The 17,192-nt window shown below is 35.1% G+C and overlaps 2 protein-coding genes across 12 annotated transcripts; one reads left to right on the top strand and one right to left on the bottom strand.

Moving 5' to 3' along the window:
- The first annotated feature begins 30 nt into the window (after positions 1 to 30).
- On the top strand, positions 31 to 8,364 carry LOC107225429 (1-acylglycerol-3-phosphate O-acyltransferase Pnpla3). Of its 2 annotated transcripts, XM_015665896.2 has the most exons (13): positions 31 to 713; positions 3,618 to 3,730; positions 3,816 to 3,935; positions 4,160 to 4,348; positions 4,433 to 4,516; positions 4,603 to 4,779; positions 4,904 to 5,079; positions 5,415 to 5,528; positions 5,988 to 6,145; positions 6,240 to 6,327; positions 6,400 to 6,493; positions 6,810 to 7,008; positions 7,094 to 8,364. In XM_015665896.2, the coding sequence occupies exons 1-13, from the start codon at positions 554 to 556 to the stop codon at positions 7,315 to 7,317; spliced, it is 1,896 nt and encodes a 631-aa protein (XP_015521382.1). In that variant the 5' UTR covers positions 31 to 553; the 3' UTR covers positions 7,318 to 8,364. The 2 variants fall into 2 exon arrangements, with proteins under 2 accessions (XP_015521382.1, XP_015521383.1); XM_015665897.2 differs by lacking the exon at positions 5,415 to 5,528.
- Positions 7,928 to 17,108, bottom strand: LOC107225435 (transcription factor SPT20 homolog). Of its 10 annotated transcripts, none has more exons than XM_046743659.1 (21): positions 17,030 to 17,108; positions 15,627 to 15,737; positions 15,211 to 15,405; positions 14,978 to 15,096; positions 14,614 to 14,866; positions 14,263 to 14,475; positions 13,992 to 14,170; positions 13,694 to 13,903; positions 13,405 to 13,564; positions 13,194 to 13,265; positions 12,788 to 13,114; positions 12,474 to 12,633; positions 12,127 to 12,332; positions 11,880 to 12,033; positions 11,610 to 11,803; positions 11,251 to 11,388; positions 11,066 to 11,162; positions 10,915 to 10,991; positions 10,631 to 10,814; positions 10,315 to 10,478; positions 7,928 to 10,246 (listed from the first exon to the last, which is right to left on the bottom strand). In XM_046743659.1, the coding sequence occupies exons 2-21, from the start codon at positions 15,672 to 15,674 to the stop codon at positions 10,094 to 10,096; spliced, it is 3,303 nt and encodes a 1,100-aa protein (XP_046599615.1). In that variant the 5' UTR covers positions 15,675 to 15,737; positions 17,030 to 17,108; the 3' UTR covers positions 7,928 to 10,093. The 10 variants fall into 10 exon arrangements, with proteins under 10 accessions (XP_046599615.1, XP_046599617.1, XP_046599616.1 ...); XM_046743661.1 differs by having other exon boundaries at positions 11,880 to 12,009; positions 14,614 to 14,863; positions 16,804 to 17,068; XM_046743660.1 differs by having other exon boundaries at positions 14,614 to 14,863; positions 16,804 to 17,068.
- Between the last annotated feature and the right edge of the window lie 84 nt (positions 17,109 to 17,192).

Here is a 17,192-nt window from a genome sequence, read left to right on the forward strand (position 1 = left end):
TTTTATATTAGACTTATTAGCCTACCGAGCTGCGGCCTGCAAAAATGCCAGTAGGTTTCTTGAGATATATTACGGAACGCACGCAAATGGGCGGAGCCTGAACCACACCATTCAAGACAACCAATCAGAAGCCAAAGTCAAGTATCTGCAAGGAAGACGTCAGTTGCGTAGCACGTTATCTATTCTTTGTTTTTAATTGTACTTGCTGCAGTCCTTCAGTCGCATTTTGAGAGCAGCCAGCTGTCCCAGCTCTCCTTTAGTAGTGTATCAAAATACAGCTGGAGGCACGGAAGTGTTTGCGATCACTTCGTCGGCGATAGCCTGCTTAACCGATTAGAGTAATATCACAATCAGTCGGTCTTTCGTTCCGTCACGCGACGGTCGCGTAAGGTTAACCAGTCGTTGTTTGACAATCAGGGACTCGAGTAACCGAGTCTTACGCTCGTAAGATTTACTTCTGCTTGATATAAATACAGTAAATAACAGTTTTGAGTCGGTCTGCAACCAGAGTTGACAACGAGAGACTTCATTTCGGTTAACCGGATTGTGAAAAATGAATTTATCATTTGCTGGATGTGGCTTCCTCGGCATTTACCACGTCGGAGTTGCGGTTTGTTTTAAAAAATATGCACCTCATCTACTCCTTGACAAAATAAGCGGAGCATCAGCCGGAGCTATCGCAGCATGCGCCCTTCTCTTAGATCTACCACTCGGTATGCTCAAGCATTTATTTACTTTATGCTAAACACCAAAAACTTCAGTTGCGCTCGCGCCGTCTTATAACCTGTTTCAACTCTGCACACCTACAGCTTGTCAACTGACCATGAGTTGCACACATCTTATATACAATCTAGTTCATTCACCATGCACATCATTCTGATCAAAACAATCACAATGCATTTGTAAATAAGACGTCTATTCAAGACTCTTTACTGTACTATTTTAGGTGTCTATATTTTGGAGAAAAATCTGTAAAGCATATAGCAAATTGTCAGGGAATTTTGTCGGCAAATTGTAGTATAACCTGTGTTGTTGATCGGACAGAAACAAGTGTTGAATCAACAATGCATTGTTTGAGGTAAAAGTGACAGGGGAAAACCAGGATTAGTCAGGAAATTTTGTCTATTGGGAAAAGTCAGGGAATTATGATCGGCCACGCGGAAAAACTTACGTTTTTATAAATTTTTTTCAAGCTTCAACTATGCTTTTGTTGAATTTTATATATTATCTGAGGTGATGTTGAAATAAATGTCATGTTGTGTTCGTAAATAATTGTGTGAAACGAAGCAATACTATGTAGTTGTTAATCTAAATTCATATATTGAAGGTGTACAGTTAAGTTTGATGAGAAAAGGTAGGTGAATTCTGAATTTTTTGACAAGGAAAGTTAGGGAAAAATCAGGGAATTTCACTTGAGCAAAATTGTCACCACTGACCAAGCGACATAGTTATTTCGCAATTGACAAAACATCGAAGAAAATTGAGACCCAGCTTGCGTATAACCCGAAACTAGCAAAAATTTATTTCCAGTAGTCAGTGAAAAACAAACTTCTGTGAAAAGCCCATTTATTTCAGTTTTTTTAAGTCATATTTTCACCTCGCCCCCGAGAATTATAGAATTTTTGTTATTGGTAAGATTAAATTGCTGTTTTAATCAACCATATTGAAAATATCTTTCTTGTTAGTCAAATAATAACGTAATTATAGAGTGCTAAAACGTGTATACTGATTAGATATAATCCATTAGAATAAACTGAAGTTGCAGTATTCACTGTCATCTGCTAAATTGCCAAGGTCCTTTCTTATCTTAAAAGTAGCACCCGATAGAATAAACATCCGTCATCCACTAGCTTTACCAATGCTGTTCAGAATTCAAATTTCGATTCGTTTACGAATGATACTGGTGACAAATAAATATTGATTGAGCTTTCTAGTTTCATGTAATATGCATCAAGAGTAAATCTGTTAATTTTCTTTAATTATTATATAGGGAGATGTGCTGATCTTGCACAAAAAACGTTTATTGCATCTATATTGATATATGTCGATCATTTATGACAATTGACCCATTGTATAATATTTTAAATACATTCGGTATCAATAGTACCTCCTTCTTGCTGTGCTTCTCACTATTTTACCCCGCTAATAGTATCTGGAGCTGATTATGGGAAAGATCAATCAAACGTTAATAAAATTATGAAACACAAACTATGTTTTGATGGTAGAATTATATCAGCTGACGTCAGAACTTGGGCAGCTGATATGTATCTGAAGAAACTAACTCGTAATGTGTACACACACACACACACACACACACTCTTGTTGGAAATAGTTTTTTACTCGCAATCAGTGAGATGCCTCGTGCAAGCAAGTAAATACAGCAATGGAAGTGGGTTGTCTCACTTGTGTAACTTCTTTATGTTCGGTTGACCAATAATAATATGCATTCCAAGTTGAGTCATTCTAGCACTGCTGTGTCAGTATTATAGATCTGTTTTTAATTTTCTACTTTTGAACTTATTTATTGATATATTTCAATTATATTTAGATATTTATTCAATGACCTTAATTACATTTAAATGGTTGTTGAAGAGCTTTGACAACTTTTTGGAATCTCTTGAGTTCTGAAAGCAGGTCATTGACCTTGATGATTTTTTCCATTCAAAAAGAGAAAAGAAAACACCATAACTGAATACCGCTAATGATTGTATAACAACATATTTTATCAGTTTTTGCTGTATAGAAAGTATGGGTTCATTAAATACTTTATTTTTAACTATTTATAATTGTGAAAGCAATGTGGACAAAGCAAATATTTTCTCAGGGAATAAACAATGGACACAATAGAGTAACTACTGCAGTTGCTTTATTATAGTATAATTATGTGTGGACTGCACAGGAAATACTTTTCTGCTGTTTCTGGTACGTTGAAAGAATCCAGGAATATTTTATGGATAAATTTCATTTTTTTTTCTCTAACTCTCTTTCTTTTTTGCTAAACATCGACTTATCGGAAGATTAATGTTTAAAGTCCAAAGATCAATAACCATTTTATTTATGAACGTATCATGTTGCGCAGTAGAGAAGAATACAGGTACAATTGTCAACAATTAATCTTTATAATCTCTCAATAATTAAAATATTGTACTCATAAAACGTTGCAGTTTGTCACAACTGTCGGTGTTATCTGGTTATGGATTATAATCTAGTTGTCACTTATATCTGAAAATTTGGCAAAGTGATTGAATGTTAATCGTGATTGTGAGATTGGTGTGAACTTGATTTCACCCATAAAATAATCTACACTGTTATTGACTTTCAGAATGAAAGTTATAATAATAAAATGGGGATAACTATTTTTGATACACAAGTAAATTAACACACACTAAATATTTCGTATTCTTAACATGTTATTTAACAGAGATGATAGCTAAGCTTTATCAGAGAGATTTATTTACCAATCGATGAATGAAATTTCTTTGTGTATCATACATAGGTAAAATTTAACTTAGACAAAAGTTGAACAACTTTTTTTTTTTTGCAATAGTGAAACAACATTCATCATATATACCGGTATTTATTTATTTTTATTTTTTGATATACATTTCATTTTCCAGGGGAGATCACAAGTAATGTTTTGCGGCTTGCTCGCGAAGCCAGGCAGCGAACTTTGGGGCCTTTCAGCCCTTCGTTCAATGTGCAAGACATTTTATTGGAGGGTTTGACTAAGGTAGCGTGAACTATTAATCGTGAAGATCACTTGATTTACAATATAATTTTCCCACTACACTAATTTCATTTGCTTTCCATTCTAGTTCCTACCCGATGATGCGCATCTAATAGTTAGTGGAAAGCTGCACATTTCATTGACCAGAGTCTATGATGGGAAAAATGTAATTGTTTCACAGTATAACTCAAAAGATGATTTATTACAGGTGAGAATGACAAATAATACACTTTATAGATACCATATTAATAGAAATGATTTCAACCTTGAATGACCAGAAAATTATCTGTCAATGTCAATTTCTAATCTACATTTTCTTTATCGTACTAAGCTTCTAGATTAGAATATGGAATTGACTCAGCAATTTGAGTAGCTTGGGAATTGCTTGTTTGAAAAACGTGGTTTTTTTTTTTGTTATTTCTTTATTTCTAGGCGCTGCTGGCCAGCTCTTTCATACCACTTTTCTCTGGACTACTACCACCGAGATTTCATGGAATCAGATACATGGACGGTGGTTTCAGTGACAATCTGCCTACTCTTGACGAAAATACAATCACTGTTAGTCCATTTTGCGGAGAAAGTGATATCTGCCCTAGGGATGTATCTTCGCAATTATTTCATGTGAGATGATACAGCCTTGGATTAATTTATTTATTTTTACTGAAATACGGATAATATGAATGAGTTATGTTTCTGAATTTTCAGATTAATTTCGCAAACACAAGTATAGAACTGTCTAAACAAAACATATACAGGTTCGCGAGAATACTTTTTCCCCCAAATCCTGAGGTAAACATTAATTTATTTGCATTATTTTTTAATTAATTTCATATCCGAAATTTGGCATATCGTAATTTAACTCAAAATGTGTACAGATACTGTCAAACATGTGTAAGCAAGGATTCGATGACGCACTGAGATTTTTACATCGAAACAACTTGATAAACTGCACACGTTGCTTAGCTGTGCAGTCAACTTTTGTTGTCTCTGAAACCATAGACGAAGGCATGGAATATGATCCAGAATGCTCAGAGTGTAAAATGCATAGACAGGTTCGTGATTTGATTGTTTATCGAATGCTAAGTACGAATGTTTGTTTCATTTCCTTAATTTTTACAGTACTAAAATCGACCTCATCATTTTGGGAGATGATTTTTTGTAATTAATTGATTTTAGGAAGCATTAGTTGCCAATCTTCCAGAAACTGTGATGACAATATTCCAAGATGCTATAGATTCTGCAAATAAGGGACTCGTCAACTGGCTGTTCAAACACAGGAGTGTCAAATTGTTATCTTTGCTAAGTTTGCCCTACATACTACCAGCTGACGTGGTGTACGCTACATTTACAAAGTAAGTTTATATTGCTTGTACTTCATTTTGTGCTTCTCCACAGTTTAATTACAGTCGATCTTCTTCTTTCTCAGAATTTAACGACAGTCATACGATACGCCTATTTACATATTCATTTATCTAACTGGAAAATACTAACTTATCACCGGTTTGCCTGCTGTGTGTAGTATACGACTTCTTCTGAATCAATTTCTTCATATATTTAATTTGATTTTTCGATATCTCTCCTCCGTTTGAGGTGTAAATTTCGAAAGACGATTTTTTCATTGCAAATTCCATTCATACATTTTGGTTATAGCTACTAACTCTAATGATGTGCATGTGGTTCTTGTTAGCCTGGTCGGTAACAAGGTCGAGACTCGTACCTTAGAGTACAGAGTAATCGGGAACATTCTGCGTACCCCCCAGCAGGCGATTGTTTGTGCTAACCACCTTACATGCCCTTCACGGTAAGCACAACACTGTCGCTTTTCTGTGTTTGCTTACCTGTATAGTCCTCCTGCTATATCTCCACGATAAGTCCATACATATATCCACAATTTCTCCCATGACATTTCTTCAATAACTATCTTTTTGACTTTGTTACAATCGCTGGTCATTTTCATTGGTATTTCGAAGGTCATAAGTCTCTGCTGGGGTGTATGTCGAGCATAGTATGTAAGAGTAAATTCTCGCTAAAAGTAACCTGTGTAAGGTATTCCAGAGAAATACTGTTGTACGGTATTTAATATTGAAACATCAGTATTTATAAGAATTGATAAATCAAGTTGGATATGGTTCGACAATACAGAAATATTGCAAATAGCAATTAGACAACAACCGGTAGTGACGTAAAAGTGTTTTCCACTGCCTGACTTTAAAATGATCACATTCCCACTAACATGATTACTTATTGTTGTCTTGCATAGATTTGTTCTAAACGCTCCAAAGTTGACAAAAAATCTGGTGAAAATGATCAAGTACTTCATGGAACAAATCAGCAGTATATTCCCTGGTGTCAATGTCTACTATCAACCAATGCCACAAACTATCAATTGTCAGCTTGCTATCACCGAATATGGATCCAGTGAGTTTGACATTTGAGAAATATTTTTTAAAACAACGGAGTAACCGTTTTTTAACATAAGTTCACCCCTTTAATCAAACACACAAATCTTCAGGTATATACGACATCGAGGCTGCACATCCTAATGAATTATGCAAAAAATCGAAAACAAATCTCAATTTGAGGCTTCACTACGATGAACGGTACGATGTTTTTGTTTAAATACAGACTTAAAATTAAAAATCTCGAATATCTCACGTTTCGTTTTCTTATAGGCAGCCTTGGAAGGATTATAAACGGCAATCGAACTGTGTAGTCAACATAGCAGATTCAACGACGTTTGATGACACTTTTGAAAATATTCTTCAAGTAAGTACCTTGTCTTTTACTCTGTCAGTCTTCAAATACCGAAGTACAGTGGAAATGTGATACCGTGATAACTTCTAAGGCAGATTCTCTATCATACTATACCTACACTTGGTGCCTGTGGACCTCCGAGCTAATATGCTTGGTAGAGCCATTTATTGTCCTGCCATTTCCGAGAATTTTCCATTCCTACGGCTTCATTGGTGAAAAAATATCAAACATCTACCATGGACGAATTTTCTTGTATATCTTTGGAGTCACTCAGATTTTAAACTAATACCATCAATGGTTTTAACTATTATTCATACCTTCCATCCAGGTAACGTCAGATCAAGAAGCTGTTATGGTTTGGTATTACATGGATGACAACAACAAAGTACAGGTTACAGAGATCTATGACGTCACTGATACAGAAAGGCAAGCGATTCTTAGCCCGGATGAAGTTGAGGCAAATACAAAATTGCAATTCGATGAGTGGGATGAACCCACGTGGCTTTCCGATCACACTCTAGCAGAAGGTACAGTCATACATTTTTAAAATTGTATCCACAATATAATATCTGTTCTGTACTTCTAATGACACTTGAATTTCCGGATATATAGTTGTGACGGAGTCGCTATACACAGACGAAGATCAACATAGTTTGGAAGATTTGTCTGACATTTCCTTGGAAGATGATTTCTTGGATAAAGAAGGCTCAAACATTTTCTCAGACCCAGAGAGTGAGTGGGGAATGGGCAGAAGTGCAGTTGTGCAAATAGAGCAAACATCCAGTCCGCCAGACAGCAGACCAGAGGTTGACCAGCCATCGACCTCTAATCTATAATTTTAAGTTAACGATTATTAAATTATAATAGAAAACCAAAAAGCAATGTTTCTCCAGTCATACATAACTTATTTATATTGACGGCGTATTAATTTACCTCAATATTCTAGCTTTATACCACTCTGTGGCATTGAGTTAGAGTTGGAGAATAGATGCCGAGGTAAATTGTATAAATCAATATTTTAAGTCTGAAACTGTTACAGTAAACTGTAATATTGTATACATGTAGAACGGTGCAGATGGTAATTCGAATTACCTTGCCAATCTGAACAATTGAATCGTGTCAGTTTTTAAAAGAGAAACAGATTTATTTTTTATAAATATATGTTAAGAAACATAGAGGAAGAGAGTTTTTAAATTAATTAAAGAGGGTAATATGAGTGAATTTCAAGAACTTTGGAACTGAAATGACGAGAGACGTGTGTGATATAGTGTGACGCTTAAGGAGATAGTTAGCACATAGATTAGCACAAACAATCGCCCTCTGGAATACCTAGTAAAACAATGATTCGATATGCTTATTCTTTGCTAAAGAGCAAATGAAGCTCATATTTTTCGACCAGTCGAAGTGACCTGAAGGACCTGTAAATATTTTTTTTTTTTTTATAAATAACTCATTCGGATTAATAGAACGAAAAAATGAAATCTACAAAGCTGTTGTTTGAATGTATTACATTGTAGATATTCATATTCCTACAAGTAATTCTCTAATTATATGTATACATATACTATATTATGGTTATTAGACATGTTTTATGAATTTTGTAAGTTCTTTTGTCTTTATGCTATATTTTCTTTCCATTTCAATTGTTTAACTGCACTGGTGGTTATTATCCATACTTAACAATGCAGTCGGTGTGTCAAATTTGTGATTTGCTTGGACTCGATAGATTCTGGATCCAGAAGCTACAGAAGTTAGCCAGTAGTCTTAAGTATCTTATCAAAGTATTATAATAGCTTTACTCTATAAAATAAATCATACTTCGCTTTCGCGTACGTACCTTAATACAGTTAAAAAAAAAAAATTTCAATAATGTCTTAAACGTGGTTAAAATTGTTTTTTTTTTTCCTCCCCAATACATTACACCCACTACGAGGTTACGTAAATGACAGTAACTTAATACTTTGAGAACGTGAACAATTACCTGGTTTTCAGCAGCTGTTGGAACATAATTTATTTGCATTTATAAGTATTTTTTTTATTTATTTTTTTCATACAGCAAATCATAATGCTGCACTCGTTTTTTCCATACTTAGAGTTAATTTGGAATCGAAAAAAATGAAACGTATTATAATAATTTTGTTCAAAATGTTAGCTATTATGTAAGTAAATATGTTTAGCAATTAGTTGCTTTTTCCAATACACCTTATTACACCGAAAAAAGAATTATACTACATAATAATTTGATAGTTCATATTCAAACCATGTGTATAAGGGGATTAAATTGAGAAATTAATCATTTAATCAAATGACGTACTAAGGTATGTTTCATTTACGTATTTACATTCTACCAGAAAAGTTTGTACTTGTCGAATGATATTAAAATATTCTGAACGATTCTATAAATTTTTCTTGCATATTGTCAGTTAAGCTATTGTGTTGTATTACAAAGAAATGTCTTTCTCAAATACACATCATGAATTGTACGACAAAAATATGGTTGAAATTGTTTTTACGAGTAGCTTTCTGTCAGATATTTAGGAACATTATTACAGATATGTTATAACTTCCTTATAATTTACAAATAACAATATCTATTTATATATCTACTGTGTTCATCGATGCTCGTAATAATGTTCTCGTTTTATTGCGCGACTAATTGAGAAGTGGCTGAAATATTCAGGACAAACATTTTACTAAAGTTCAGTTGCAGAATACTTGTAACAGTGCTTTATTCAATAGTAGGTAAGCTCCTATCATTTCAATGTTATATAACACATAACATATTGCTGATTGTTCAGGTACATTATACATACATAATAAGATATTTGATAAAACTTCAAAGTTGTAAACATCCCCTTTGGAAAACTCGATTAACCGAACTACTTATAGAAAAAATTTGAATTGTTTGATACAATAAAATTTCTACCCATCTTGTAATGATAGAGTTGAATATCCAGTGAAAAGTTGATTTTTAACCTTTCCAATTTTGTGCACTCTCTTCTAAGAGAAAAAAAAACGTGAACATTCTTCCGCGACACAGCATACGAATGTGATAATTTTCAAGACGAAATAATTGCAACCTTCTGGAAACTGAAATCAATTGTAGTTAAGAAATTAGTAGGATGAAAAAAATCAATAAAAATGGAATATTTATTACTTTTTTTTCTTTTTTTTTTTTTTTTATATAAAACAAATCATATATCATATGTATATATAATATGTACAATAATTGAAGCCCCCTTCCCCAGCCCCCCTGTGTTATCGAATGGTTTTGCAAGACTTTTGTTTCGATTTGGTGCAGGTGCGTTATTGTACATGCACGTGTTATTTAATATTTTCACCGTTTTCCTGACTGCTGCTTAATTTTTTTTATAAATAAATCATGTATTTCAGGGCAATACATTGAAAAGAAATCTATTATTTACACGAAAATCAATGAATAAACAGTACCCAATATGATGGTATATTGCTTGAACGGCGTGTAAATTTAATTTTTTACTTACGTAAAATATATACTATAATATGTATAATAATGTACTTGACAATATCATTCGCAAAGAGGCTTTTATTATTTTAATTCAAAGTGACTTATTTTAAGGTATTTGAACGTATTCAGAGAGAGTCTTCCCCGGGAGTAGATTTATTTCGCTGTTGTTGCAATTGCGTCCTATTTGGCGAGTTTCCAGCTACTACAACTGCCTTATGTTGAGCAGCTAAACATTGTAATTGTTGCAGCTGGACCGGCTTCACAAGGGTCCTCTGCAACTGTGAATTATAAGTATTATTGAAGATGTTAATGAATTTGTAACATCACATATACATATACAGTATACCTGTTGCTGCGATAAGCCTGTAATGCCAAGGCTCTGAGGCTGCAGGTTAGTGGATCCTGTAGATAGTCGTGTGTGCAAAGACTTTGTAAGCAATGTTTGCTTATTTGCAGATACTACCCTAGCGGAAGATGGAGCTTGAGTCGCCATCAGCACTGGTTTGCTACCTGGAATACACAATTATTTCAGCACATTCGGCCGTTTTCAAACAGAACATTTGTCAAATAGTAATAATATTCCGTTATTCTTTAAAATGTTTCTTCGATTATTTTCAGCGTTGTGACTGTAAAAAAAAAAAAAAAGACAAGAAATATCTTACCTCCAATTGGAGTTAACACCTGTTTATTACCAGACAAAATCAGATGATTTGCTGGTACAGGTTTTGCAACAGTTACTAACTGGCTCGGCATAATAGTTGGTTTAGCTTGATTTGGCTGTACGTGACGGGCGATTTGATTAAGCCGCTGCCTCTGAGATCCAACAAGCTGTATCGCCGGTCCTCCCTTTGCCGGAAAAATGGTGATTAGATGGATGTACATGAAAGCCACTACGTGCATTTCAAGAAATGATATTGTATATCATGCAACATTATTATTACAATACCTGTGAAAGAGTAACTGAATTAGTACTATGCATGTTTTGTTGTGATAAGCCTTTTACTCCTGATGGTATGATTTGAGCTGAAATGAAATAGACGGTGTTTGAGGTGCTACATAATGAGATCATATTTGAATTTAAATCCAAAATTTCTTACCAATTGGTAATGACAAATGAGTATTGGCAGGGTTAGCAATTACTACTGTCGGACTACTCCCAGACACTGCAGTAGTTACAACAGTTGCAGATACCATCTAAAACGAAAGTTATACAATAGCATTTGTAATGAAATAATCTACAGCAGACTGCGAATGTATTATTGCCATTGTGACAGTAACTCACACTGGAAACAGTCGTGCACGTATTGGTACCAGATGATATTGGAACAGATACGATTACTCCACTCGGGGTAACTGATCCTGTAGCTGCCGAAACATTGAGTGACATCGTTATTGGTTGAGATAAACCAGGAAAAGAGACCTGCCAACAGATAGGAATATTCACTTTGAATGTTTATGTTCTGTTATTTATGCAAGAGACTTTCTAGTTCAACTCTAGTTAATACAAATAGGTTGACCAAATTTTACATTATGCTTTTCTCTCAGAATGAAACAGAAAATCAGAGAGCTAAGCATCGTCAGCTAGCCATGTGGAGCTGAAATATCACATTTATTTACATACGATCAGTAGAGCTATTTAACCTGAACATTTTGTAGACCATTTATTGAATTGGGTAGACTAGTGAGATTGACTCCCTGTAAATTCACATTCGTTGCTGGTGGACTAGTCATAGGGCTAGATGGTTGGCTACTTTGACTCGAGGAGGCTGTTAGCCTCTCCAATAAAGAGGAAGTTGTATTAATTCCAGGAATCGGGTTGTCAGCCGAAGGTGTACCTATTACCAATAAGCAAAAAATCAAAATTATTCACGCTAATCAATTTACTGTTTATGTTAATTGTTTAAATCTTACCAGCGAGCAAAGCAGACAATCCGGGCATTGAAAGTCCGAGCGTGGAAGCAGGATCTTGTACCCTAGCCAATCGCACAGCCTGTTTTCCTGCTAGCTGCCCCGTCAAAGCAGGGGCAAAACTTACCCTCACCTGGAATGTAACAGGTTTTGCTATCTAGTAATTAAAGATGATTATTACTTAATATTAATACTATATGTTCAGTGATAAGATGATCAATAACGATTTATGATAAACAGAAACAATCACCTGGCCTGTAGTATTAGGAACGGTGATCACATTGCCATGCCCGATCACCCTAGGTGGTATAGTAGCATTTAAGGAGATCCTTCGAGGTTGAGTCTTCTGCTGAGTTAAATTGGCAGGACTGCTGTTCAGTAAGCTAAGAATAGCAGTGTTATTCGATTTTGTACTAGCCTGCGCGCTATTGTTCATGGCTGCAGCAGCTGCATTAGCTGTAAAGGATTGGAAAAAGTTTTGAAATTCGCCAGGCAGCCCATTATGTTAAATTTATGAGTCACAAAAGTGGTGGTCAAATTTGAAAACCAAATACGCTGATATATATGCATGAGTAAAATTTTCCAACTGAAACAAACCTGCAGCTTGCTGCTGAAATTGTTGTGCTGAATTCATGAGAGAAGTAACAAGAGCACTTATTGCAGGATTCGTAGAGTGCTTTTTGAAAGATGTCTCTCCCTGACTCTGACTCGAAGTCTCTCTAATGTTACCCTGGGTACCAGCTTGCAGTTGGGCTTGCTACAAACAAAGGTTAAAAATTATAAACTACTAACATGAGAAAAATTTTTAAATCGTTGTCTCTTTTTTTAGCATGTTGCCGCACGGATTTCTGGACAATTGATTAAAATCGCACGTTTTTCATACGTTTTACAGATTTCTTTAAAATTCGTACCAGAACAGGAACATTCGTAGCTGATATATTGTTTACACAAGGGGCAGGCTTTTGCTGAAACACTAAGATTCCTGAACCGTTACAGGAATTAACGTCGGCTCCCGGCATCGGTGAAGCATCTACTTGAACAGTAGCTGTATTATGTAGCATGCCGTTACTCATCGCTGGAATTGAATTAGATGTTGTTGCTTCTGCCGTAGATGGAACAACCGATAGATCCAAGCTTGCCAAATTAGCTTGACAGGAGCTCGATGCATCTGATGCAGTTTTCATGGAAGCTACTTGGCTTGTTAAGGTATTCAATTGTCCTTGAGCTCTTGTAAGGATCTATGAAGTATAAAGAAGATTACAATTAAACTTTTTCTAAGCTACAAAAAAGTCAACAGAGTAGACAATTGCTACAAACCTGCTGGGCGACGTGCTGCGATTGGGCTTGTTGCAGTTGCTGGGCTACAATTTGAGCTGCTTGTGCTTGTGCCTGTAGATAAAAAATCAATACGGAGGATTTATTTTAACTTTTTGAATAATCAAAACTTCGATAGTTAATTAATATTCTTGAATAAAAGTATCTCATTCTAAATATAATTTCAATGATACTATAATTGATCAAAAGTTACCTGTTGATGCGCACGCTGCATTCCAGGAGTACAGGTAACACGAGGGGGCTGCCCTGGTACAACATGTTTTATTCGCACATTTTTCCTACCTTCCTCTGTAAATATTTCCGTAAATTGCTGTATATAATGATTTGCCTGTGCTCTAGTACCAAGACTGAACCTGTTTGAAGGATATTCTTATTTAAAATCTCTGCGTAAATATTGAATTTGATAAGTTGAAGAATTTACAATAAATCTATGTCACATCAACTTTTTTACATTATTTCAGAAGCATCCATTTTACACATACCGACAAGCCGATCCATTTTTTTCTCCTTCTCGATGATCTCGATCTACATAAAGCTCACCAAGGTACTCAGAATTCGAAGGTCTCTGTAGAATCGAAAGCTTTATATGATATATTCGACCTTGGCCCCTTTCAGTCTCTAATATATATTCTTCTATAAGTTGTGGTAGACAGTCTCGTGTTTCCCGTGGTCGCTCGTACGCCTTCGCATACCTGATACCGCAAAACTCCATCAGTATATTGATTATACATTAACTTTAATTTACCCCATACGATTTAATCAGTGACATAGTATGAATACCTTAGAACATCAATCGGTGTGCTCGGTGGAAGAAGTGGAGGATTAACAAGAGACGGTGGTGGGCAGGCAGTGGTTGTTGATAGTCCCCTTTTTGTACGTAATTTCTGCATCAAGTCTTGAATTGTCAAGCCCTCAGGCTGTGCAAGCTGTTCTAATTTTCTCTTTCGATTTACTGTAACCTGTGAAATGCATTCATTCATTTACAATGAACTTGTGTCGTCAGTACCATTGGACGAATCTCTCTCAGCGTAAGCCGATAAATCAGCAATACCTGAGAAAACTTTTTAGCCTGCCGCATTAACTGATGATCAGTAATTAGGGCCTTCGACTGACGTATCCGAGTAGTTGCCAAACTAGGCGCTGGACTGGGATCCAGGCAAAGCGGTCCCTGTGTAGCAGCCACCAGATGAGACTCCAAGACGAGTCGTTCTTCATGGCTCCAATCTCCATCGCTTGTTAGTGTCGAGACATCCGAGAGTACACTCTAATAATCATTAGTTGTTGTTAAAAACTGCCCAAAATTTATTCATTGGCAATAAACGTATTTACAAAATGGCATACGTGATTTAGAGATTACAGTATCTAGTTTTAAGTTTGTCCACTATGTTTTTAAAGTGTTTACTTGTGTTGTAGGCTTGAGAAGAACATGATGTACTTCAGGCTTGGCGTGAGGAAAGGCTTTACGGTAATCTCGTACTTCGGCAATAATACATCCATCGTAAAATAAATGCGAATGACTTCCTTCTAATTGTTCAGCTAGGATCGCAGGCAATTGTCCATTGTCTATTGAGGATAATAGTTCCCCTTGCTCATACCCCATTAACTGAGTCTCAGATAATAATGTGTTTTTATCGAATGTATGTCCTGTTTCACTGCTGGTCAAAACAAACAGATGTAAAGTAAAATTACTAGGAAATTCATCCTTCAGAATCCCATCTCTTTGAGAAAGCTAGGCTTAAAAACTGGAGGACTCATAACAACATTACCTGTTTCTTATCCCTAATGAGTATCCTTTATTGCCAGCATAGAGATTTACAATTAACGTATGGAGGCCTTCTCTTTGTACCAATCTACCCAGAAGGTCGCACTCATTTTCGAGATTGTTCTATTCAAAGTATGTAAGTCAATTAGAGAAATTTTTGTTGAATGCAGTACAAATTTGTATACTCATTTTAATATAAAGCATCAGTTGTCACAACATAGAGTTGACGATACATACCAGAACAGAGTCAGGTGTTGCGTGTGGAACTTTTGACAACTCCTCAAAATATAGTCTTGTCAATTTTGACTGAATGCTACGCTTAGAGTGATTTTGTTCCTTTTTATTGCCACATTGAATTGGATTTAAGGGTGAATTTAGACAATTCTGAGTCTGAAACTCTTTCCAGCACCCAGGCACTTGGTCAATCATATCCTGTTGGAAGTATAAGATAAGCATGACTACATCTATGCAGAGTTGATAGCATTTTATATTAGTTGATCAACTGTCCTTAAAAATATGTTACAGCTTCAGCTGAAGGATATTTCTTTCCCTTCCATTCAACTGCCTCCATACGTAAGTACATAGATGTAGGGTGCATTTGTGAAAAATAATGCCCTGTGTTCTTTGTGTAATATTGCATCATGATTGCTTACCTGAGCTTGACGACAAGCATCTTCCAAACTGGACACTGTGCCAATCATTTTGGCTGGATGTTTTTACTAGCATTCAGTGTCATAGTTCATGTACCGCCGATCCACTATATTCTGTAAAATGTATAACTATGAGTGAAATGGGTAACTGTAAAGGCTTTGGTAAATTTAAAATTGTCACTGTTTTTATGTTATTATACAAAATGGGAACACATAGTTATTCCTACAGAGCCGAACTTACTTCTGGTCTTTATAAACGTGAATTTTAAAAATATGTGGAATAACAAGTATGCTATTTGTAAATATGTATCAATTATAGAAAAACCAGCCACACCAAGTTTACATGGAGATTAAATATAAATTTTGAATGAGCTAAATTTAAAATTGACTATAATAATCGTAATAATAATGATAATGATGGTACAATGTCACTGTTGAAATTGAATAATTCAATTCTATGATTTTTTATATCAATCAAGAGTGAGTTGAATAACGGTGTGAAGCATATATTTGTTATGTAACAGGAAGAATAAATGTAATATATCGGTCTTGTCCGTGATATTTTCACATTCACAATGAAATATTTTTTTATCAACACTATGTAGTCATAATATAAAAATATAGTGCAAAGATTTAAATTCAGCATAATTATCATTAGGTTTGACTTGAAAACCGAAGAAAATACTAATAAGCTGGGTTATTTACACTTTTCAATGTTGTGCTATAAGGAACGGGTCAATTTATTATGATGCGAGACCCAAATACTTGAAAGACTCTAATTACTTCTTCTTTAGAGAATATGCGTACGTAGGTGAAGAAGAAACATAAAGAATTGCCAGATATTCGAGGCCAATGCTTGTCCTGTCTCGCTTGTGACAATTGTGAATGAAATGAAAATTGAAAAAAAAAAATGGAGTAATCTTTTGGGTGACCTTTACTCGCCAGTATAATAATATAAATGGTAGAAAGCGTGAGAATTAACGAGAGTTCCAACAGATTCGCGGTATAATGTTTGAACAGTATTACGGGTATTCGTGTATGTACGGTATTGCATCAAAAGTGAAATGTCAAAACAAGAAAACACATTGAATCGAGGTTATGTCAAATGTGTGAAAAAATTAAATGGTGAGTAACATAAATTATCGATTACAAGCTGATGTTTTGATAATGAACTATTTACCTTCATTATAGATATAAAAAAGAGATCTAATAGTAAACATTGGACACAGAATGTAAGCCAGGTGAACTCGCCTATCATAACCTCATACCGATCAATAAATAATTCACAACTTTACGAGGCAGTATCAGCGGATTTATTAACAAGCAGAACTAGCTAAGCGAGATTATTTCATTTAAAATAAATAATAACTACAAACTACAAATGTCATTCTAGAGCATAGTGTAACCTATTATACAAACACCACACAGGCACGGACTGGGATATAAAGCATATTGCTGTAGACTGTGTAACTATTCGCCGTTAATATTTTCAATACTGCACTAGCGACTCGACGATCGGATTTTGTGGCGCGTCAAAAGTCCCGTAAGGTCAACCGATAAAAAAGGCAT

The sequence above is a fragment of the Neodiprion lecontei genome, chromosome 6, assembly GCF_021901455.1.
Source record: "Neodiprion lecontei isolate iyNeoLeco1 chromosome 6, iyNeoLeco1.1, whole genome shotgun sequence".
Lineage (NCBI taxonomy): Eukaryota > Metazoa > Arthropoda > Insecta > Hymenoptera > Diprionidae > Neodiprion > Neodiprion lecontei.

Excerpts from the sequence above, each read along its gene's own strand:
- LOC107225429 (XM_015665896.2), top strand. The coding sequence starts at position 554 with ATGAATTTATCATTTGCTGGATGTGGCTTCCTCGGCATTTACCACGTC. Across the intron at positions 5,080-5,414 it reads GTGTACGCTACATTTACAAA|CCTGGTCGGTAACAAGGTCG; the intron begins GTAAGTTTATAT and ends GGTTCTTGTTAG. Across the intron at positions 6,328-6,399 it reads AGGCTTCACTACGATGAACG|GCAGCCTTGGAAGGATTATA; the intron begins GTACGATGTTTT and ends GTTTTCTTATAG.
- LOC107225435 (XM_046743659.1), bottom strand. The coding sequence starts at position 15,674 with ATGATTGGCACAGTGTCCAGTTTGGAAGATGCTTGTCGTCAAGCTCAG. Across the intron at positions 12,634-12,787 it reads CTACGAATGTTCCTGTTCTG|CAAGCCCAACTGCAAGCTGG; the intron begins GTACGAATTTTA and ends CTTTGTTTGTAG. Across the intron at positions 10,815-10,914 it reads ATTCAGTTACTCTTTCACAG|GGAGGACCGGCGATACAGCT; the intron begins GTATTGTAATAA and ends TTTCCGGCAAAG.